Genomic DNA, 25,119 nt, shown 5'->3' on the forward strand with positions numbered 1-25,119 from the left:
GATTTGTTTGCCTTTTCAGAACCCAGAGCTCTTCATGAATTGGAAAGGCTACTATTCCCTGATTGTTCAAGTCCTGGTTAGTCATTAGGAGAATTTTCTCAGTGAATGCCAGGTATCTAGGAACCTCGCAATCCTGCTTCATTCTTAGTGAGTCCAGTTTACTAACCATTACTCCAAAGGCTTGATCTTGGAGGATAAAGATAGTTGACTCCTTCCCAGTCCTCCGATGGAATCTGTGCTCCACCTTCATCTGAGTGTTCCTACAATGAAAGTCCGCAACCTTGGCAGAGAATGTCATCAGCCTATTCAATAAGAGATTGTGCTGTCTGGACCAGTCTGGGAGTATACTAGACTACACACCAGACAGGTCTTCATTCTTGCCAGCTTCATTCTCCACAATCCAGCCAGTAGGAGAGCTCAGCTCTTCCCTGAGGGACTACAGGAGGAGGTGTCATCCAAGGAGAAAGATCTGGATGATCAGCATCAGGCTCGTGAAAATCATGTGATCCACTGTAGGAGAAGAGCCCTCCATGCATAATCAGAAACATGTTTAGTTGTTCATAAACATTCCATTGTACAGTTCCAATGCAAATACCAGTTTGAGGGGGATAAAGCAAAATGCTGCAGATGCTGGAAATCTGAAATAAAGACAAGATGAAAAAAATACCCAACAGGCCAAGCAGCAAGAATGGAGAACAAAACAATATTAACAATTCGGGCCAATGATCTTTCATCAGAACTGTTCTTTCTCCACAGATGCTGCCTGACCTGCCTCATATCTCCAGCATTTTTGCTTTTATTCTTGTGTGGAACTAATTGGCTATACACAAAACTGTAGCCATTTATTCTCAATGGACAAGAGCCCTGGGCAACATTTTATTGAGCCATGCCCTCTATTCCTTTCCACTTCAGTGGATCTTATGCACTTACTGAGCTCCATATCAGACACTCCAAGGGCCAGAGGAACCTTATGGTCTTGCAGAGACCCACTTTAAAGTTTGGAACTGTGATGTGCTAGCAGTGCCGCTAAGACTCAGCAGCTGCACAAAATTCAACCTTGATGCCTTGGGACTCTAATATAGAAGCAGTGCCAGAAAAAAAACCCAATATCTGCACTGTTCCACTAGAATTATAATTCCCGAAATGAATTGGCACAAGCTTAATGCACGATAGTGTGTTAACATCCCAGTAACAGAATTTATGAATTCTATTAAATGTATTTCTTTTTGGAAAAGAAGAACAATATTAATTGTACAATTAATTGAAATTGGTTCATTGCTGTCACAAAGCAGAGGTACTTAAGGCATCACATAATGTACTTCTAAAAATAGTTAAAGGCAATCTAATTTCTATTTGGAAGGATATGGAATACAAAAGTCACACCAACACAAGAAAATAGGAGCAGGAGTAGGCAACATGGCCCATCAAGCCTGTTCCTACCATTCAGTATGATCATGGCTAATCTACACTGGCCTCATCTTCTTTTCTGTGCAGTTTTCCATGGCCCTCAATTCCCCAATTTTTCAAAAAATGATCAATTTCCACCTGAAATACTTCTAATGATCTAGCATCCACAACTCTCTAGGGTAGAGAATTCCAGAAATTCAACACCGTCTGTAAAAAGAAATTTCTGTGCACCTCACCTTAAGTGATTGGTCCCTTATGTTGTCCTCTCATTCGGAATTCTCCCACTAGTGAAAATATCTCAACATCTACCCAGTTATGCCCCCTCAGGATCTTGTATATCTCAAAAAGATTACCTCTCATTCTTCTAAATTCCCAAGAATACATATTCAATCTGTCTAGCCTCTCTTGATAGAACAATCCTCTCATCCCAGGAATTAGCCTGGTGAATCACTTTATGACTGCCTCCAATACTGCTATATCTTTTTTTAGGTAAGGGGACCAGAACTATGTGCAGTACTCCAGGTGTGACCTCACCAACATTCTGTAAAACTGGAACAAAACTTCCCTATTTTTAAACTTCAAACCCTTTTGCAATGAAGGTCAATACGCCATTTGCCCTCTTAACTATTTGCTACATTTGCCTGTTAATTGCTTGTAATCCATGCACTAAAACACCTAGATTGTTCTGTGCTACTCATTTGCAGGCTCTCCCTATTTTAATTCCTCCTACTGAAGTGCATGACCTCACACTTTCCCACTTGAAAATTCCATTTGACAAGCTTTTGCTCAACCACTCAATCTATCTACATTCAATTGCAGGATCACAGTTTCTTCATCACAGTATGCCCTTCTTCCTATTTTTGTGCTGTCGGCAAATTTGGATACCTTACATTTCCAACAACCCCCCCCCCCCCCCCCTCCTTGGTGACTAAAATAAATAGTAAATAATTGAGAGCCCAGAACTGATCTCAGGGGTACTCCACTAGGTACATCAACAGTGAAAAGTTAATAATGAGTCAGGGTAACAATAAATTCCAATTGAAGTACTGTGTATTGTGAAGTACTTGTGAAATATTTCCATCCCATTGTAAGCCTCAGTATTAATTCTACTCCAATAATATTGAGGCTTACAAGGGGACTTAAACACTGTGATACCTCATGTTACAGGCAAGTACAAGAAATGCTTGGAAAATAAGAGCTTTCAATGGAATAATGCAGGTAATGGAACAAATTATGGAAGTATTTAGAATATAGTGAAAGAATGAGCAGAATAAGGTTTAGATGCAGTACTGCCAGCATTTGAAATGTTTGATATTAGTGTTTCTTGTACTTTTGAGGCATCATGGCTATCTAAATTCCTTTTAAATTATTGTACAGAGTAAATAGAATGTTCTCTAATGTTTCCATATTCCAATCCCATTAACCAAGAAATCCTGGAGATTAAGATCCTCCCTTATTCACTATTTTGGTTCCATAAACACTCAGTTATCGATCTCCTTCAGATGTAACATCCTCAGTGCAAACGGATTCCATTAATTTGGTACTGCAATGGCTAAATCTTTACATCTGTTTTCACTCCTTAATATAGATATAAGAAAAAAGCTTGGCATTTGTAACTTTGCTTCAATTCCTTTTCTTTGCAAATTTCAGAACAATTTTATCAATATTGGGATGCCCTTCTTATGTACCATTTTAAGTGCAAATGTGCCATGAATTCTATGTTGATAATGTCACCTTGCCATGCCTTTAGGCTTTCTCATAATTTCAGAACTTTAAGGCCTAAGATGAAAATTGCATAATGATTATTTCCAGACTAACTGTGCCTTGTGTTTAGCTCTTCAGTCAGTGTGCTGTCTTCATGTCCTGTTTTACTCTGGAAAATTTCTGAGGGTAAATTGAAAGATATGATGAAATACAGAACCATACAGACTACATGGAATGTTCAACTTGTGATCACAACTAGAGTTGAGGAGGGGCTGTGACTTCAGTGGTGTCCTAGCATTAGCAAGGGAAAACATTATTCTTAATCCTAATCTCAATTTACTAGTCTCTGTTGGAAATTGTATTTGCAGCCATGATCTTGTACTAAAGGGCTGCTAGTGCAGCTAAAATCCTGCCACCAATTGAGTCACAATGCAAGAAAATAGTTTATGGTGGAATTAGAATTTGAAATAAATTGTAAATTTGTTTTCTCTTTTTTGCTTTGACAACAGGTTCAAAAGCAGGTGAAGAAAAAGAAGGCGATATTGGAGCTTTTGTTTCCAAAATGTTGCCAGGAGGAGCTGCTGAGCAGGCTGGGAAGCTGACTGAAGGTAAAAATACAGTTGTGTAAGAATGGGTCAGAAAAATCCTTGAAACACCAAGAGTTCACCAAAGTTACATGTCAAGTTTGTCAGAAAATCCAATTATTTTCCATTACTGCCAAGTAATATTACACCTGCTTTCACATTTTCCCCTCCTTTCAAGCTACACATATAATTTCCTTTCTTGTACTTATAACTCAGTAAGAAATCTGTTTGTACATATACCTAGAATATTATATTGCTTTAACAAATTAAGGAGATAAATACCGAGGAATCATGTATTACATTTTCCATCATTCAGACCCATTACCAGCATAGCAGGTTTAGTAGAGTTTGCTACAGGGTAAAGCTGTACTTGCTCCACCTCCTAATAGTACCCTGCTAAAAACATACGTTTTATTGAGTTAGCTCCAAACGTTAATGATAGGGAATCATATGCTTTACATAGAGCATAGAACGCTACAGCACAGTACAGGCCCTTCGGCCCACAATGTTGTGCCGACATTTTATCCTGCTCTAAGATCTATCTAACCCTTCCATCCCTCATAGCCCCCTATTTTTCTATCATTCACGTGTCTATCTAAGAGTCTCTTAAGTGTCCCTAATGTATCTGCCCCCACAACCTCTGCCGGCAGTGCGTTCCATGCACCCACCATCCTCTGTGTAAAAGCTTACCCCTGACATCCCCCTTATACCTTCCCCCAATCACCTTAAAATTGTGTCCCCTCATGTTAGCCATTGTCACACTGGGAAAAAGTCTCTGACTGTCCACTCAATCTATGCCTCTTGTCATCTTGTACACCTCTATCAAGTCAGCTCTCATCCTCCTGCTCTCCAAAGAGAAAAGCCCTAGCTTGCTCAACCTATCCTCATAAGATATGCTCTCCAATCCAGGCAACATCCTGGTAAATCTCCTCTGCACCCTCTCTAAAACTTCCACATCCTTTCTATGATGAGGCGACCAGAACTGAACACAATACTTCAAGTATGGTCTGAGTTCTATAGAGCCGCAACATCACCTCGCAGCTCTTGAACTCAATACCCCGACTAATGAAGGCCAACACTCCATGTGCCTTTTTAACAACCCTATCGGCCTGCGTGGCAATCTTGAGGGATCTATGGATGTGGACCCCAAGATCCCTCTGTTCCTCCACACTGCTAAAAGTCCTGCCATTAACCTTGTATTCTGCCTTCGAATTTGATCTCCTGAACTGTATCACTTCACACTTATCTGGGTTGAACTCCATCTGCCACTTCTCAGCCCAGCTCTGCATTCGGGAAAGATTTAAAAAGAAGATCATCATATCCAGTGAGTAGTGTTCGGAGCGGGCAGTGGAGTGAGAGGTAGCAGAGCGATAGGGCTTTGGCTCAATGGGCTTAAGCAGTAACGGGACGAGGCGAGGTAGGTTTACCTGTGCTAATTGCGGAAGGGAAGTAGTATGTGTGTGTGAGGCCGGTTTTCTATGCTCAGTGTCAGATGTGGGAGGTCCTGGAGTCTCCCAGCCTTCCAGACAGCCACATCTGCACCTGGAGTGTCGAGCTGCAGCTCCTAAGAGACCACGTTAGGAAACTGGAGATGCAGCTCGATGACCTTCGTCTGGTCAGGGTGAGTGAGGAGGTGATAGAGAGGAGCTATAGGCACGTGGTCACACAGGGGCCATGGGAGACAGACAAGTGAGTCACGGTCAGGAGGGGGAAGGGGAAGAGTCAGGTACTAGAGAGTACCCCTGTGGCTGTACCCTTGACAATAAGTTCTCTTGTTTGAATACTGTTGGAGGGGACAGCCTACCTGGGGGAAGCAATGGTGGCCGTGCCTCTAGCACAGAGTCCGGCCCTGTGGTTCAATAGGGTAGGGAAAGGAAGAGGAAGGCAGTAGTGATAGGGGACTCTATAGTTAGGGGGTCAGACAGGCGATTCTGTGGACGCAGGAAAGAAACTAGGATGGTAGTTTGCCTCCCAGGTGCCAGGGTCTGGGATGTTTCAGGTCGCATCCAAGATATCTTGCAGTGGGAGGGAGAACAGCCAAAGGTTGTGGTACATATTGGTACCAATGACATAGGTAGGAAAAGGGATGAGGTCCTGAAAAAAGACTACAGGGAGTTAGGAAGGAAGTTGAGAAGTAGGACCGCAAAGGTAGTGATCTCGGGATTACTGCCTGTGCCACGTGGCAGTGAGTATAGGAATAGAATGAGGTGGAGGATAAATGCGTGGCTGAGGGATTGGAGCACGGGTCAGGGATTCAGACTTCTGGATCATTGGGACCTCTTTTGGGGCAGGTGGGACCTGTACAAAAAGGATGGGTTGCACTTGAATCCTAGGGGGACCAATATCCTGGTGGAGAGGTTTGCTAAGGCTACTGGGGAGAGTCTAAACTAGAATTGGTGGTGGGGGGGGGGGGGGAGGGGTGGAAACCAAACTGAAGAGACGGGAAGAGGTGGTTGGCTCTCAAATAGAGAAAGCTTGTAGACAGTGCGAGAGAGAGAATAGGCAGCTGATAGAGAAGGGACGCGCTCAGATCGACGGTTTGAAATATGTCTATTTTAATGCAAGGAGTATTGTGAACAAAGCAGATGAGCTCAGAGCGTGGATCAGTACTTGGAGCTATGATGTGGTGGCCATTACAGAGACTTGGATGGCTCAGGGACAGGAATAGTTACTTCAAGTGCTGGGTTTTAGATGTTTCAGAAAGGACAGGGAGGGAGGCAAAAGAAGTGGGGGTGTGGCACTGTTGATCAGAAATAGTGTCATGGCTGCAGAAAAGGTGGACGTCATGGAGGGACTGTCTACGGAGTCCCTGTGGGTGGAGGTTAAGAACAGGAAGGGGTCAATAACTTTACTGGGTGTTTTTTATAGGCCACCCAATAGTAACAGGGATATCGAGGAGCAGATAGGGAAACAGATCCTGGAAAGCTGTGATAATAACAGTTGTCGTGATGGGAGATTTTAATTTCCCAAATATCGATTGGCATCTCCCTAGAGCAAGGGGTTTAGATGGGGTGGAGTTTGTAGGTGTGTTCAGGAAGGTTTCTTGACAAAATATGTAGATAAGCCTACAAGAGGAGAGACTGTACTTGATTTGGTATTGGGAAATGAACCTGGTCAGGTGTCAGATCCCTCAGCGGGAGAGCATTTTGGAGATGGTGGTCATAATTCTATCTCCTTTACATTAGCATTGGAGAGAGATAGGGACAGACAAGTTAAAATGTGTTTAATTGGACTAAGGGGAAATATGAGGCTCTCAGGCAGGAAATTGGAAGGTTAAATTGGGAACAAATGTTTTCAAGGAAAAGTATGGAAGAAATGTGGCAAATGTTCAGGGGATATTTGTGTGGAGTTCAGCATAGGTATGTTCCAATGAGACAGGGCAGTTATGATAGGGTACAGGAACCGTGGTGTACAAAGACTGTAATAAATCTAGTCAAGAAAAAAGGAAAAGCCTACAAAAGGTTCAGAGAGCTAGGTAATGTTAGAGATCTGGATGATTATAAGGCTAACAGGAAGGAGCTTAAGAAGGAAATTAGGAGAGCCAGAAGGGGCCATGAGAAGGTCTTGGTGGCCAGGATTAAGGAAAACCCCAAGGCATTCTAAAAGTATGGGAAGAACAAGAGGATAAGACGTGAAAGAATAAGACCAATCAAGTGTAACAGTAGGTAAGTGTGTATGGATCTGGAGGAAATAGCAGAGGTACTTAATGTATACTTTACTTCAGTATTCACTATGGAAAAGGATCTTGGTGATTATAGTGATGTCTTGCAGTAGACTGAAAAGCTTGAGCATATAGATATTAAGAAAGAGGATGTGCTGGAGCCTTTGGAAAGCATCAAGTTGGATGAGTCGCCAGGACCAGATAAGATACACCCCAGGCTACTGTGGGAGGCGAGGGAGGAGATTGCTGAGCCTCTGGCGATGATCTTTGCATCATCAATGGGGATGGGAGAGGTTCTGGAGGATTGGAGGGTTGTGGATGTTGTTCCTTTATTCAAGAAAGGGAGTAGAGATAGCCCAGGAAATTATAGACCAGTGAGTCTTACTTCAGTGGTTGGTAAGTTGATGGAGAAGATCCTGAGAGGCAGGATTTATGAACATTTGGAGAGGTATAATATGATTAGGAATAGTCACCATGGCTTTGTCAAGGGCAGGTCCTACCTTACGAGCCTGATTGAATTTTTTGAGGATGTGACTAAACGCATTGATGAAGGAAGAGCAGTAAATGTAGTGTATATGGATTTCAGCAAGGCATTTGATAAGGTACCCCATGCAAGGCTTATTGAGAAAGTAAGGAGGCATAAGATCCAAGGGGACATTGCTCTGTGGATCCAGAACTGGCTTGCCCACAGAAGGCAAAGAGTGGTTGTTAACAGGTCATATTCTGCATGGAGGTCGGTGACCAGTGGTGTGCCTCAGGGATCTGTTCTGGGACCCTTACTCTTCGTGATTTTTATAAATGACCTGGGTGAGGAAGTGGTGGGATGGGCTAGTAAGTTTGCTGATGACACAAAGGTTGGAGGTGTTGTAGATAGTGTGGAGGGCTGTCAGAGGTTACAGCGGGACACAGATAGGATGCAAAACTGGGCTGAGAAGTGGCAGATGGAGTTCAACCCAGATAAGTGTGAAGTGGTTCGCTTTGGTAGGTCAAATATGATGGCAGAATATAGTATTAATGGTAAGACTCTTGGCAGTGTGGAGGATCAGAGGGATCTTGGGGTCCGAGTCCCTAGGACGCTAAAAGCAGCTGCACAGGTCGACTCTGTGGTTAAGAAGGCAGATGGTGTATTGTCATTCATCAATGATGGAATTGAATTTAGGAGCCAAGAGGTAATGTTGCAGTTATATAGGACCCTGGTCAGACCCCACTTGGAGTACTGTGCTCAGTTCTGGTCGCCTCGCTACAGGAAGGATGTGGAAGCCATAGAAAGGCACAGAGGAGATTTATAAGGATGCTGCCTGGATTGAGGAGCATGCCTTATGAAAACGGGTTGAGTGAACTCAGCCTTTTCTCCTTGGAGGGACGGAGGATGAGAGGTGACCTGATAGAGGTGTATAAGATGATGAGAGGCATTGATCATGTGGATAGTCAGAGGCTTTTTCCCATGGCTGAAATGGTTGCCAAAAGAGAACACAGGTTTAAGGTGCTGGGGAGATGGTACAGAGGAGATATCAGGGGTAAGTTTTTTACTCAGAGAGTGGTGAGTGCGTGGAATTGGCTGCCGGCAATGGTGGTGGAGGCTGATACGATAGGGATTCTAAGAGACTTTTGGATAGGTACATGGAGCTTAGAAAAACAGAGGGCTATGGGTAAACCTAGTAATTTCTAAGGTAGGGACATGTTCGGCACAACTTTGTGTGCCGAAGGGCCTGTATTGTGCTGTAGGTTTTCTATGTTTCTATCAATATCCTGTTGTAATCTACAGCAACCTTCTACACTACCCACAATACCACCAACCTTTGTATCATCAGCAAACTTACTAACCCACACTTCCACATCCTCATCCAAGTCATTTATAAAAATCACAAAGAGCAATGGTCCCAGAACAGATCCCTGTGGAACACCACTGGTCACCGACCTCCAGGCAGAATACGCTCCATCTACCACCACCCTCTGTCTTCTATAGGCGAGCCAGTTCTGAATGCACACAGCCAAGTTTCCCTGGATCCCATTTTCTGAATAAGCCTTCCATGAGGAACCCTATCAAACACCTTACTAAAATCCGTGTACCTTGCCTAATTATACCAGTGAAGAAATGTATTCTCTTAACTATTCTCTGATTCCTGCTGACAAATCCAGTATAGCTGTACATTCTTCACGTCTAGGCTACTCTTCCCTGAGTGAATCCCTCGAAAGGCAACCCTCAATCCAAGAACTTTCTATTGTGCAGTAACATTGATATGACACATTATCATTTTTAAAAATTTAAATGCATTACATTCACTAATTCTTCTTTATCTACCCTGCTGGTTACAGCCTTATACATCTCTCATGTTACTCCTTTCATATTATGTTGACTCCAAGTGCAAAGTTATCATTTGCTTACTAATGGATTCCAGAATCTTTCCCTTGACTTATAGCCTGCAATTCCACATTTCCTCTCTCCCTCCTTTTTTGAACAGTGGCTTTTTCCCATCCACTGGGACCTCTCTAGAATCTTAGGTAGTTTTGGAAGGTGATTATCAGTGCATCCACTATTTCCGTAGCCACCTCTTTTCACTTACTGGAAAAAGCTAAATATGGTCAACTTAGGTTGTTGAGCCTGAAGAACTTTATTCAGAAATTGATGACAATCGTGGAATCGTGCCAAGGTTTCCTCTGCACTTTTTGCTTTGATTAGCAATTTTAGTGCTACTTATTTCAACAAAACCCAGCATTGCAATGAAGAGCATTCACAATATAGCTTAGACTGAAATATCTCAATGCAGGCTCTTAGTTATTTATTCTTGAACTTGAAACATCATCAGACATGCAACTTTTGCATGATTAGGTTCCTGACAGGAAATGTCTGATTATAAAAAAAATATGGGTATAACTGTGATGCTGGAATGTTAGAGAATTTTTTTGGTTTCAACACAACTGCTAATTTCTGCCACTTTTCAAATCATAAGTGCATTGCTTCATTTATTAATCATTAATCATAATGCTCTTTCCAGCTTACAGTTACATCAAACCATACATGATCTGCTCTTTTGATTGAAGTAGCACTGTGGGTAATTATCCAGCAGGAACTGACTGAAATGTTTAATTATTAGGTTGGACTTTTTCCAATTTTATGCCTACTGTTTATCATCCAGTTTGGGTTACAGTTGAATGAGTAGAAAACTGAAGATTGTATTTTCCATCTTTGTGTAGGCATCGCTTCTTTTGGCCGTAAATTAACTTCATTTTGGTGATCACACTGCTGTAAGGTACGTGTGAAGTATCTTTCGCATGTGGGTGTATGGCTAGAAGAAAGTTTCCTGTCATCCTATACAGATGTTTGTTTGTAAGGTTTACAATTAATTTCAGCCTGTCATTTTCAAGGGTGCATGCAGTAATCATATAAATCTCAAGTTATCACTTTTATTTCCTTTTCTCCCCGATCCCCTGAATGCAATGATTCCTACATAATAGGACTTATATGAAACACCAGTAATTTTTTAGTACCTCTCATGTATCTGATTTATATGAATAATCTGGATTCAGGAAATCAATAGGATGATAGACCCCATTACATGAGATGAGGTCAAAGAAAGACAAGTTCAGTAAAGTTTAAGGACATGGTCAGGCAGCTAGTATTTGTAAATGGGCAGAATTATGGGAGATGAGTTTAAAGGCAGTTAAATGCAAGACATTATACATGAAAAACAAATAATGACTTGCACCAGATGGCAAAATGTTTGAAAGCTCTCTGAGAACGAAAGCAATTTCTGCATCAAAGACGTCCGATCATTTCAGGCCAATAATTAATTATGCAAGCGGAGTGCTGAGTACATTGCCAGATCAGAAGTGTTCACATCTGCAACCATCAATGTGCAGCAAAATATCTTTGAATATCTTATTTAGTTTGTGAGGGAAAACCATGGGTTTCACAATCATAAAAGGAGCCAAATTTAAGGGAGAGGTTTACTGATACAAAATAAAATAGTAATTCTTCCAAATCAAACCTTGATTTCAGAACAAGAATACATAGGACAAACTGGGAGGAGAATTAGTGAAATAGATGATTAGTACCTGGAATAGTACTCTGGTAAGATGGTAGTGCCATAAACTTAAGCCAGATCTGTGGAATAGGCCCTTACTGTTATCTTAACAAGTGCCATTATTTACAGATGTTTAGTTACAGACCCATTAAACCACTGGTACCAAAAATGAATACAGAATCTTTTGAAATGATATAAAATGTTGATAATTATTTTTCTCTAGAATGTTCTTGAAATAGTAATGAAAGTTATTTCCTATAACTTGCCAGATCTGCTCTGGTGCAATTACAATGTTTTTAGTTGTATTCTAATCTTTCTCATATTTTCTTGAAGCATAGTAGAAGGCCATTCAGCCTATTGAGTGCCAACCCCCAGAGAAATCCCATCAGTCTCATTCCACCAGTTATTCTCTCTCACATATCCACCTGATTTTCCTACTACCCACAAACACAATGGGTAATTTACAGTAGCCAATTAACCTCCTGCTCAACGCGTCTTTAGGATGTTGGGAGGAAACCGGAGGACCCAGGGGAATCCATGGGGTCACAGGCAGAGCATGAAAACTCCATACTGACATCATTGGAGGTCAGGATTCAGTGATGTCATTGTGATCAATCCAGATCAAGAGAACTTTGAGGCAGCAGCCTTACCCACTGTGTCACTCTTTTATCTGTGACATTGAATAACGCCAGGAATATGCCTGAAGTTCCCAGCCCTAAATTTCCATAGTTGTTTTTGGTTTCGCCTGACGTAACTACAGTGGAAATGTGGTGACAGACCTGTAACTGTGGATGATGAAGAATCTGATGGATGGGTTCCTTTTGATGTGAAATTACTACTCACACAACCTTGGTACCTTTTTCAGGGAGGACATAACCAGGGCAGGGAGGGGGTGGGTGGGGTAGGGTGGGGGAGGGCATTCTTCCCAGGCTAGGGTTTTTCTCAGTCACGCCCCAGGTTTCACAGAGTTTTAACAGTTTTTGCCTGTGGCACACAATGAGGATTACCAATTCTCCTAAACCTTAATCCCAGAGTATAAAACCCAGTAGTGATCACCAGATTTTTCTGTTACGGATGAAGCTGAAACGAACAGCTGCCTGGAGTGATATTATTTATCCATTTTACGGACATCTGTTTTGAGTATTTAATTTGAGATATATGCCCATCCACCCATGGATTCTTCAGCAGTAGAGGTTCCTGAGAACAACTGGATTACAATGCTGATGCCAGAACCAAACCTTTATGGATTTTAGGCTCAGTGGTGTATTTTTGGGATGTTTGGCTAAACGTTCTCCTACAGGCCTCACCTTCACAAGTTTGTAGAGCTGTTTTAAGATCCATAGTTTTGTTATGATAATTTACTGGAAATTAGTTACTGGATTTACATTAGTTACAGACTTAATAATTCCTTCTTGGATCAAAGCAACATAGCAAAACATAGATCTGCTGTATTAACATACGCCAAAGCATACAAAGGGCAATAGAAAATTGAGCCTGATTTCTAAATTGAGCTCCCTGCCTTATTTCTGCAAGGAAATGCAGGAAGGGAGGGAGTCAAATAAGTCCTGTCAGGCATCAGTATTTTCAACCAATGAATGAGGACACGTTCTGCAAATGAACTTTGTCTTTAACCTCAAATGTAACATAACAGAAAGAAAGAAACTGATGTCATGCCAGACGATCAAAAATTATGGTTCAATTTTTGTTAGATATGTCTGGGTATCTGGTTCCTGTGAAAATACAGTATCTTTGAATGTTCATTGTTTTATTGCTTTAAGTATCAGTAGTCTCAAATGTTTTGATACTAATTTTTTTGGTGCTTGCTCAAGCTTTGAGTTCCATCTGATTGGTTGCAGGAAAGTTAGTGTGGGATTGGAGAGAGGTGTAACATACTGGAAAAACCTATGAAGAATCAGAATACATTCAACAAGAAACATTAGAGCATGGGACTCTGTGTATACTGGTGAGTAACTGGAACCACATGAAAATAGTTTTGTTTTCCATTTTTCACGGAGCTGTCGGATTCATGAGCAAGCAATTTTGTGCACAGGGTCAGCAAATTACTAATGGGACTGTTGGGTTTTGCTAAATCTGCAAATTGTTGTTATCTTTTATTAAGAAGTGATTGCATCATTATTAATTTCTCAAAATCCTGCAAGCATTCAAGTTATGAATTTAAAAAAATAAGATAAATTGCAAACTCTGATTCTTCATGACATTTGTACAAGAATTGCTGTAATAATCACCAGCAAATGTAATGAAGTGTTACTTAACATCACAATCTGAAGGATACAGTCCTTTGCAAATACAATTTTTAACAGAATCCTATATGAATCTATCATAATATTACATCTTAAATATAAAATCTTTTTTATATGGTAGTTACTGAGAAAGAATTGAATGAATGGTGATGCAGATTTGCATTGTTAGGTTGTAAACTGCAAATCACTATTAATCTCTTCCAAGTTTTTATTATATTGTGATTTCATATAGCTAGAAGGAGATATAAACAATGATTATTCATTTGTGTCTTATGTTCCAGCAAAGGCATTATGCCTGCATACCTTATCATGCCTATATTAACTGCAGTGCAAAATAATGAGTCTTTGAAAATGTATTTGTGCCAGAATTTTTAGACTCAGAGTTCAACTTAATAATGTATACTCTACAACACTAAAATCTAATGAGTACAAACTCTTGTATCAAAGCTGTCAGAAGTCACAATTTCATTGTTTACCTTGAGGTACACTGTCTGCCAGCAACGATAGCTAAGGAGATCTTTATTAGAAAGATTCAATTATTTGCATGCTATCAATTAGACTAACATTTCTACCATGATATCAATTAAGCATTCTGTGAGGAAAGCAGAAGACATTTACAAATACCAGTTCCCCTGGATTTTCCCTGTCTTTTAGGCCGATCTATGGAACATAAAACAAAGGAATTAGCATCAAGCATCATGTAAAGTGTTTATAAATCTGTTTCATTTTTTTCATTCAACTCAGAAAAATATTCAAAAAGATCAAAAATGATTCAAACATCGGAACAAGGGTGCTGTATATTTTAAATTAGTGACTGTGATTCATAGACTGTGGAAATAGCAGGGAGGATGTTACAAGATTGTCTTAAATTATGAATATAACTGATAAGATGACGTTGCAACAATATATTTTCTGAACAAAGGACGTGAAAGTTGGGGAATGTTCCAAAATCCCAATAAGACCTAAAATTAAACATAAATGAAATATGAGTTATTTAACATTTGAAGGAATGTAGGCTCCTTGCTTCATAAATATTGGCCTTTAGGAAGGGTTCAGAAATAAAATGGATAAATTCTTCATGTTGAGGAGATTTAAAATAACCTGAATGGATCTACTCTATGATGGAGCAGACTGGATAAACAAAATGGGCTTTTCTTCATCCCATTTTATTTTATGTCCTTAGGAGCATATGCATTGAGAAATTTTTAGAATATTTAGAATCAATTATAATGATAAATATTAGAATCAAATATTGGAATAAATTCTCTGAATCCAACCTTTTTATGATCATTTTCTGTTTTTTTTCTCAACAACTAAAACCATGTGACTCGGGGGAAATTACTTGTTGCCATACTGTTTCATAGTGAGCATCTCTACTGCTGATAGCAGTATTACAATAGTTTACAGGTTGCATTGGTACCCCACTGGTTTTAATCAATGAGCCTGAATCTGAATGATAACTTCAAATGCCATTAAAAGTGCCTGGTGGGCAATTAGTAAGAATGAAGTATTCCAATGATGATTTACCCATACAGCTGAGTAATTACCCATGTTTATTAAAGTCAGTAGGTTAAAGATAGATTGTTAATTAAATCAAAATATATTAGTCTGGTCTAATGTTCTGTATTAATACATGCAGAGTGCAGGTATTATTAAACTGATGAGTTTTTTAAAAACAAGTAAAAATACATTTAAAAGAAGTAAAGTTGGAGTGTATTCATCTCCAATTTACTGTGATACAGTTGTGCATCTTTTTCTTCCAGGTTAGCTGGACCAACAGAAAGTACTGTTCGCATCTGTGTCTGCCATGCATGGTGCCTAGGGAATGCAATCAGGTTACCATTTCCACCCACGTCAAAATAATAGCCCTACTAGGATATAAGGAATGGATCTTGGAAATTACCGAAATAAATGTCTACCCTCTGCTATATGTCTTTAATTTTCTCACTTCAAGCAGTGATTCACACTAAGTGTGACTGACACCTGTGCTACTTCCTCATGTGGTGTCAGCTTGGGTACAGATCTTAATGGTTTCCTTTTACCTAGGACAATTACTGCCACCATAATGTTCCATCTGAGCATCCATATTGTTAATAAGGATATTGATGGCTAACAGGTTACAGTGGTGGTCCATGGAGTTCTCCTGAAGTCTTACCCTACCATCCTTCTACGTTCATGCTGCCAGTCATCTTTCATTTGCTGTTTCTGACTCTTTGATTAGTGAAAATTGGCTGCTGGCTATGCCTGTACTTCAAAGTTTTTGAATTGCGGGGAAGCATTTTGGGGTATAGCCTGAGGAACAGTTAAAGTGCTGTAGAAATTTAACCTCTTTAGTACAGTTCACTTTCTGTTTATGCTAATGTAGTTGACAGAATTTGCTTCATATGGCTTTCCTTTGACCAAATATCTACCAAGATGATGGGTGCTTGGTTTAAGCATTTGAATGGTGGTTTAACCTTGATGTAAGAGCATTAACTCATTAACCTCTACTGAATAGTGTTGCAGTGGTTGGCCACATGAGGCAATATAACTTTGTGAACCAGAACTCCACTGGTTCAATTTTCAAAGAAATCAATTGACAAAGTAAGTGTAGATTTGTTTTTAAACAATACGTTTGAAGGGAATGTTGCCATCTTGGCAAAACAACTTGCAGGAAACTTTATTATGTAATTATAAGCTATTCTTTATTTTGTGATGCCATCCTGCAATCTTCTCTCAGCCTGGTCTTGATGGCCATTAACTGGATTAAGTTGTTCCAGATGCAAATAGCCAATGACCTGATCCTCAGCAATTGACCATGGTGAGATAGAGAAGGCTATGAGTGTCAAATGGGCCTCAGGTGCTGTATCCTGAGGCTCCCACCTCCTGGTATTGTTGAGGGTTTTTAAACTATTTTTAAATGTCTCTGATAGTCATGGTCAATTGAAAACCATAAATTAGATTTAGGTAACAAAATAAACATCAAAAATAATTAAAACATATTAAAATACAAACAAATTACTAACAATGTTAATGCCATTAAAGTCCTTAGTTATCCATGCCCAAAAGTTGATTTCAGTATTATTATTCTTTTATCAAGAACACAAGAAAATAGGAGCAGGGCTAAGCAACTTGGCCCTTCAATCTTGCCCTGCCATTCAATATGATCATGGTTGGTCTATGCTGGCCTCAACTCCTCTTCAGTGAGAGTTCCCCATAATCCTCAATTCCTTGACCTTTCAAATATTTATCTATCTTCACCTTAACTATCCCTAATGCTGTGGCCTCTACTCCCCAGAGGCAGAGAATTCCAGAGATTCACTACGCTCTCCATGTGGCCTCACCTTCTTCCACCTTGAGGATGTCATTAAATGTTCAAAGCTTGGGGTTCTCTTTATTTTTCAGCATTCTCTTTATTGCACCATCAGTGCTACTTCTTACTAATGCAATGCTCTGGGATTCTGTACCCAGTTTCTTTGCTTTTTACCTTTATGCTTTAAAATGTTGACTGTCCATTTCCCTCCATTGATGCTACCTGATCCACTGAGTTCTTCCAGCGCTTTGCTTATTACTCCAGATTCCAGCACCTGCAGTCTCTAGCGTCTAAAGTTGCCCATTCTAGTCTCTCTATTACCCTCTGTTTCATCAGTTTTAAGTATTTGTTTTATTGACTGTCACTAGGGCTATCAGAATCAGGTTTATTATCACTGCCATATGTGGTGAAAGTTGTTGTTTTGTGGCAGCAGTACAGTGCAATACATAAAAATTACATGGGCTGCTGATCACTGTATTATTTCCTCCCAATCATATCATGCATACATGGGGCATCTTCCTGCAGTGAGTTCAATGTCAATGGAAGTAGTGGCTGATGTTGACATGTGTATTAGATAAAAAGTCACTATAGTCAGTAAAACGAACAGTTAAAACATAAATCAGATACAAAGTCATAGATTAATTGCTCTTTTCACACAGTACTAATGATATCAGCAATATTTTGAGGCAAGTGTATGGTGTTCTCAGTACAACATATAAGGGAGGTCACTACTGGAGCAAGTACAATTGTGACAATATCCGGGTCAAACCACATTAGTCTGAAGACGCTCTGATAAGGCAGACCCTCTGGAATCCAGCTTGTGCCAATAATGAAATTTCTGCATCAGGTGCACAGAGAACGAAGTCAGTCCCTGTGCAACACTTCTTTAGAGTATTGCCTAAGAAATTAGGTCATGTTGTTCTGAGGTGCACCTGCCATTGGGTGTTCTGAGCACAGTCATGTTTTATTGATGGTGCTCACTGGGGCTGTGAATCCTACTCCGTTGGGTTCGCTCATTTAGCTCCTCCTTCAGGTTCACAACCCTCAGATCCCCAAATGAGGCCCCGTTCATCCCCTCAGCTCTGGCACCAGACTAAACTTGTGTCTTTACGCACTATGCAATGACACCATGAAATATGTAAGGGCCATTCAGCAGCACTGATGCCTTGGGCCTTGGATGCTGCTGAGTTTTTCTGTGATGAACTTATGTACATAACAATCATTGGTGTACTGCGCAATAACCCTTGAGCATGCATCCCCTGCCAATGAATTTCTAGACGACTGTATTTAATTGGACTTATTGAGTTATGGTTCATATCATATCAGTAGTAACAGTAGCATCTTTAAACCAAAACCTGTGCTTTCGACTGCATTTTATTTTTCATTGTATGATCACTGTACTTGCTAACAAAGAGACATTGATTGACACCTGCACTGCCTCCCTGATTGTTCACCTTGAAGTAGATTGATGAGTTATAATTGATGTATGTATAAAGTGTATGTGCTGCAGCTTTGCATTGTGAACCTGGCATGAGTAATTTGCCAAAAATCAAATAACTAAGTATTACTAGTGCTTCTACTGCCCTGACAAGGCAGTTTTAATGCACAGTGGCGGAAGTTTCAACTGCCTGCAGTTGAACCTCATTTCCTTTGCGTCAAAAGATACACAGTTGAGTCACGTCAATCACAATTGTGTCTGAGATTGCGCTTAGCTGGCAGTCAGTACAGCAAATAGGGTTTCTTGGGTAGAGGCTGTGCGTTCTCTATATACCATTGAAAAGTGGAACAGGAGGCTTACAAGGAATTGCAGATGATTTTTCATTTGCTTGATGCCTTGTAGACCATCATTCTGGGGTAGCTTGGATAGATACTGTACAATGATAAATTTAACTCCATTGGAAGTTTCATCTCTATTAAAAACTGTCCCCGATCCAAATGATGACTACCTGTTATCAATCAGCAGATGCTACAACTCTATGATGGCCTATCCTGTAAAGTGAAGCTGACAAAACAGGCAGCCTTCACCATTGCCCAGTGCATGTGGAGCAGTTTTATTATTCTAGTTGTAGGACAGTGGCAGGTGTAGCCTAAAGGCTTGAACATACTAAATCCTTAGAGGGCTGGACAGGGTAGATGCAAAGAGAATGATTCTCTTGGCCAAGGAATTTACAATTTGGAATCACTATCTCAAAATAAGAGATGGGCCATTTACGATTGAAATGAGGAGAAACTTCTTCACTGAAGGAATGATGAATCTCTGGAATTCTCTATTCCAGTGGAGGCTCAGTGACAAGGAATCAAAGATATGGGGATGTGTCAGAAAAATGGTGTCGAGGTAGAAGTTCAGCCGTGATCTTGTTAAACAGCAGAGCAGACCTGAGGGGACAAATAGCCTAAAGCTCCTATTTATGACATCCTTAATTGCTGGCACCTCATGACTCCCTCATCCTTCTCAGATCTCAAAGAATATCAGCATGAAATAACTGAACCTCTTCCTATTTGACAGTTACTTTGCCAAACCTGCTGTGAGCCTTGGATTCACAACACTTACATACATTACATCTTTCCTGTCTTGCACATGAGAAAATCTCCCTGCAATAGCATTGTATAAAACTGGACTGGATGGTTTCCATGTGCATAAGAATATCTACAACTCTTAATCCATACAAGTATGGTAATTTCTAGCCTTTTCCCATATGCAGTCTATCATTGCAACTTTTGTACAGTAATGAAGCAATTTCCTTTGGGAACACTTGCTGACAAACCCTCTGTTCTTGAAAGCTAAAATCTTCAGCTCAAGCTAAGCTCCTTCATGATTGTCAATGGAGTACTTTAAGATCGTATTTAAAAACACTTTAAATAATACTGCTCTCAGATTAACCCTTGTGCAGTGAATATGAGGAAATGACAAATAATTGTGTGAAAGATGACGCACTGAGAATGAGGAGATGGTGCACCGAATTGCTTCAATATGATGAGGTGCTGAGGCTCTATTATAATTCTGATGTATAATCATTAAATAGGAACATTTGCTGGAGTGCTGATTTTCAGCCATATGCTTCACAGTGTTTGCTTGAAAGGATGAATTGCATAAAGCAAGTTTTTCACCATTGGCATGTTCCTGTTAAAGTGTGATTTCAGTGGCTTAATCCATTAAGACTATTTAAAAATGTATAAGAAAATTTTGAAGAAGAAGACCACAAAGTCTGCTTTTGCTAAAATATGAACCTAGGTTGCACTGCCCTGGACTTTGCAAACATGACGTTCGTATTGAATTAAGTAACCACACTTAAGGGTTTTTAGATGTTGTCAACATCCTTCAGAGAGAGTGCTAGCTCCTGACAGGGAATTATGCACAAAAGCATTCTCAAACAACCCATAAGAGGCACTGCTTCCTCATCTCTTACCTCTTGGGTAAGGAACTAGAACCTATAAAGCAAAATCTGAGCCACAGATCAGAAGATGCTACAGTCCTCCTGTATCCCTCCTTAACAAAGACTCTTATGCCCATACCCTCTGATAAGTACACATATGTATGCCATATTTCCCAGCTCTGTACCAAAATTTCTTGTTCTAATCCTTCTTATCAATCTTCTACCTTGTAAATTGGTTTATTATTGTCACATGTACCAAGGTACAGTGAAAAATTTTGTTTTGCATGCCATCCATACAGATCATTTCATCACATCAGTACATTGAGGTAGTACAAGGGAAAAGCAATAACAGAATGCAGAATAAAGTGTTACAGTTACAGAAAGAGTGCAGTGCAGGCAGACATTAAGATGCAAGGCCATGACGAGGTAGATTGTAAGGTCAAAAGTCCATCTTATCGTACAAGACGTCCATTGAAGTCTTATAACAGCAGGATAGAAGCTGTCCTTGAGCCTGGTGGTATGTGCTTTCAGGTTTTTGTATCTTCTGTCTGATGGGAGGGGGAGAAGAGAGAATGTCCATGGTGGGTGGGGTCTTTGATTTTGCTGGCTGCTTTACTGAAGCAGCGAGAGGTGTAAACAGAGTCCATGGAGGGAAAGCTGGTTTTCGTGATGTGCTGAGCTGTGTCCATGACTCTCTGTAGTTTCTTGTGGTCTCAGGCAGAGCACTTGCTATACCAAGCTGTGATGCATCCGGATGGGATACTTTCTGTGGTGCATCTATAGAAATTGGCGAGAGTCAATGAGGATGTGCTGGATTTCTTTAGGCTCCTGAGAAAGTAGAGGTGCTGGTCCATTCCTTGGCCATGGTGTCTATGTGGTTGGACCAGGACAGGCTGTTGGTGATGTTTACTCCTAGGAACTTGAAGATCTCAACCATCTCAACCTCAACACCATTGATATAAACAGGAGCGTGTGCACTGCTCTGCTTCCTGAAGTCAGCGACCAGCTCTGTTGTTTTGTTAACATTGAGGGAGATCTGGTTGGTCAGAACACAATGCCACTATGCTCTCTATCTCCTTCCTGTACTCCGACTCATTGTTACTTGAGATTTGGTCCACTACATTGTTGTCATCTGCAAACTTGTAGATGGAGTTAGAGCAGAATCTGGTCACGCAGTCATGACTGTATAGATTCTGCTCTAACTCCATCTACAAGTTAGCAGATGACACCACTGTGGTGGGCCAAATCTCAAATAACGATGAGTCAGAGTACAGGAAGGAGATGGAGAGCCTTTACCACGTTCACCTTTATCACATTACTGATCCTATTTTGAAATATGTCATGAATACCATCCTTGTGACTGTCATACTTCTTGTTCTTAAATTTTCAGCAGCATTTGATTTGCTGGTTGACCATGTTCTCCTCCTGCACCACCAGTCCTTCATTCTAATCCGCATAACTCTACTGGTTATAAAGCAAAATATGGAAGTTTATTTCAGATGCCAAGAGCTCACGTTTTATTATTCATTCATGGGAAGTGGACATTCCTGACAATTGGCCTTCTCTAATTTTCTCTGAACTAAGGAGACACTAATAAGCCACAAAATTCAGGTGTGGAGAATCTGGCATAGGAAAAAAGGGAATGGAAAGAGAAAGCATGAAAAAAAAAATCCAAGTAAAATCAAGAGAATCCGAAAGAGATGTTATAAATCGATAGATAGCAAAGAAAATTGTAAGGCCTATTAGGTACCAAAAAGGTAACTAGTGTTTGGATGTGAAAGACACAGGTTTATACTTAGTGAATGTTTTGAGCTGAAGCTTCCTGGCTGCTGCTAGCATTTTCCGCAGAACTAAGTCATGGACTTCTGCAGAACTACTGCACCTTAGATTTACTGAGTCTGTCATTCCACTCCATTGCTGGATGGCCGACAGTGGGGAATATCATCTCCAACCCAATTAGGAGTCACTGATTTGAATGCGAGTCCTCACTCTGCTGAACAGGGAATATAAGTTATTATTTTCTTAATTATTTTACTTCCATTTAATGTTTCAATTGCTTTTAAAGTGTTCAACAAAGCTTTTTTATTTCACTTTACGTAATTTCACATTTTTAATTCCATACATCAATTTTAAGCATTTTAAAAATTTCTGAATATCAGACATTCAAAATTTTGATAGGAATCAGAATCAGATCTATTATCACTGACATATGACATGAAATTTGTTGTTTTGCGGCAACAGTACAGTGTAAGACATCAAAATCTATAACATAAAAATAAATAGTGCAAAAAAAAAGGAATAATGAGGTAGTGTTCATGGGTTCATGGACAGTTAAGAAATCTGATGGCGGAAGGTAAGAAGCTGTTCCTGAATCATTGAGTTTGGGTCTTCAGGCTCCTGTACCTCCTCCCTGATGGTAGTAATGAGAAGAGGCCATGTCCCGGATGGTGAGGGTCCTTTGAGATGGATGCCGCCTTCTTGAGACACCACCTCTTGAATATGTCCTTGATGGTGGGGAGGGTTGTGCCTGTGGTGGAGCTGGCTTAGTCTATAACTCCCTGCAGCCTCTTGCGATCCTATGCATTGGAGACTCCATACCAGGCTGTGATGCAATCAGTCAGAATGCTCTCTGCTGTACATCTATAGAAATTCGTAAGACTCTCCTCAAACTCTTAACAAAGTAGAGCTACTGGAGATGCAACTCCTCTATCCCCTCTCTCCTTCCAAACTACCATCCCATCTTTTTAACTCTCCCAGTTCTCTCTAAAGTACACTTCCTAAATCTTTGCCAATCCTTCCAAGAACTCCCTTGATTGACATCCCTAAATCAATCTGCCCCGCTGCACTTTTGAAATGTTTCTCTTCAAAGTCTATAGCTGAACTATTTGACCTCATTGTTCATGATGTATCCACAGTTCTTGATGCAATTGATCACATCATATTCCTCCAATGATTCTTAACTGCAGTCTAGTTGGATAGAACCATACTTGTCTGGTTCTGTCTTGTTCATTCAGTTCTAACTGGAGGATCACCAGTTGTGGTTCTCTTCCCTCAGTCTTAATGTGGGAACAAACAACAGATCAAATTGTTACACCACTATTCATAGCCTGAAGTCAAAGTCATTGTTGTTGATGGAGTCCAGAACAGAAGAGTGGGTATAGCGAATACGGCATTCGCCACAGTGGTTCTGCACAAACATTGTGGGCTGAAAGGCCTGTTCCTGTGCTGTACAGTTTTATGCTCAGCCATGATCACATTAAATGGTGGGGCAGACTTGAAGGGCCTATTTTCCTGCTCCTATTTTCTTGTGTTCTTGTGAATGATTGTCAAAAAAAAGCTTGATTCAGTTGTGCCTACTGTGAGCTCGAGAATGTTTTGACTATTTACAACTTAATGTTGGATTTACAGCTGGAGAGTAAAATAACAGTGTTAAAACCAAAAGAGGCAGGATGAATGCAAGTCTGCATGTTAGCATAAATATGAAATCTATTTTGGTGATACAGGGAAATACTGCCAGCAGCTGGTAAGAGGAAGGAAAATGAATCAAGGATGGAATTTGTATGGTTTATTTGCAATATCTGCACAGGAACAGAAAAGGAATCTTATTGAAGCAAATGTGGTAACTGTATATGGAAACTGCCAAAAATCACACCTTAATGATGGGCTATCAAAAGGAAAATTGAGGAGGGTAAGGTAATCAGAGATTCAAAGATAAAACAAAGATAAGAAAGGACAAGAAATGACAGTGAACTATAGTGGGAGCATTAGAAACTTCACTTCAAGATCTTGAATAGTTAAAGCATCAACATAGAGCATTCAACAGCACAGTATAGGAACAGGCTCTTCAGCCCACAATGTCTGTGTTGACCATGATGCTGATTTAAATTGATCACTTCTGCCTGAACATGGTCTACAAACTCCATCCCTGCCTATTCATGTGCCAGTCTAATTGCCTCTTAATCGTTACCATCGTCTTTGCTTCCACCACCTCCCCTGGTTCCCAACTTCTCTACTCAGTGCTCCAACTGATAAAGACAAGTATGCTACCTGCCTTCTTTACCACTCTATCTTCTTGTGTTGCCACTTTCGGGAAGTATGGCCTTGCAACCCAAGATCCTACTGTACATCATGTTTGAGCCAGGAACAAGTCCAAAAATGGCAAAGGTAATGGGATTGAAAGTTAAGTTTTTAAACAAAAGCTGGGGAAGAAGAAGTGCATGTGACTATAATCTTCGAGGTAGGATTGATGCCAGATAATAGAAATAAGTTAATGATATTAGTAAGCAAGGGCTGAATTGAGAAAGTTGGGAGAACAGTAGTTGCAAGGCAACTCTTCATGGGAAAACCCAAGAGTTCCATGCCATTTGGTGAGTTTAACACACTGAATTATTCTGATTAGCCTTAAGCTTTACAAATAATCCTATCTTTAGGTTTCAAGAAAAACACACACAGAGCCAAAGTGCTTCTCTGGCTGTACAACTTCTTGAAACATGTCTCAGTCTGCAAATGGATGTTGCAACCCAGTGGATTTTCTAAAAATACAGCAGTCTATATTTATAGCACAAATCAATTATATTAATTTCTCCTGCAGTGAATTTGTTCCCTGGAGTATTCATCATTCTTCTCTGGTGTAATTACAATATCAACTTCCCCATAGTACTAAATAAATTAAAGAATGTACAAGGAAATTCTATGCATAATATTTCTATGTAATTAGAATCCATTAGTATTAATAAATATTCTTGCAAATGTAGTAGGTCCATATAGGTTGAACTTGTGTGAAGAATCGTTCAAAATGTGGTTTAGTTTCA

General features: G+C 40.2%; 1 protein-coding gene across 4 annotated transcripts in view; it reads left to right on the plus strand.

The window, feature by feature from the left end:
* Positions 1–25,119, plus strand: part of LOC127571451 (protein bassoon-like) — a 389,147-nt gene that overhangs the window by 261,992 nt on the left and 102,036 nt on the right. For all 4 annotated transcript variants that reach the window (XM_052017819.1, XM_052017816.1, XM_052017817.1 and 1 more), the window contains exons 9-11: positions 3,621–3,719; positions 10,552–10,607; positions 13,238–13,344. In XM_052017819.1, coding sequence (XP_051873779.1) covers positions 3,621–3,719; positions 10,552–10,592 — 140 coding nt within the window. In that variant the 3' untranslated portion in view covers positions 10,593–10,607; positions 13,238–13,344. The remainder of the gene's footprint in view (positions 1–3,620; positions 3,720–10,551; positions 10,608–13,237; positions 13,345–25,119) is intronic.

This window comes from Pristis pectinata, chromosome 6, assembly GCF_009764475.1.
Source record: "Pristis pectinata isolate sPriPec2 chromosome 6, sPriPec2.1.pri, whole genome shotgun sequence".
NCBI lineage: Eukaryota > Metazoa > Chordata > Chondrichthyes > Rhinopristiformes > Pristidae > Pristis > Pristis pectinata.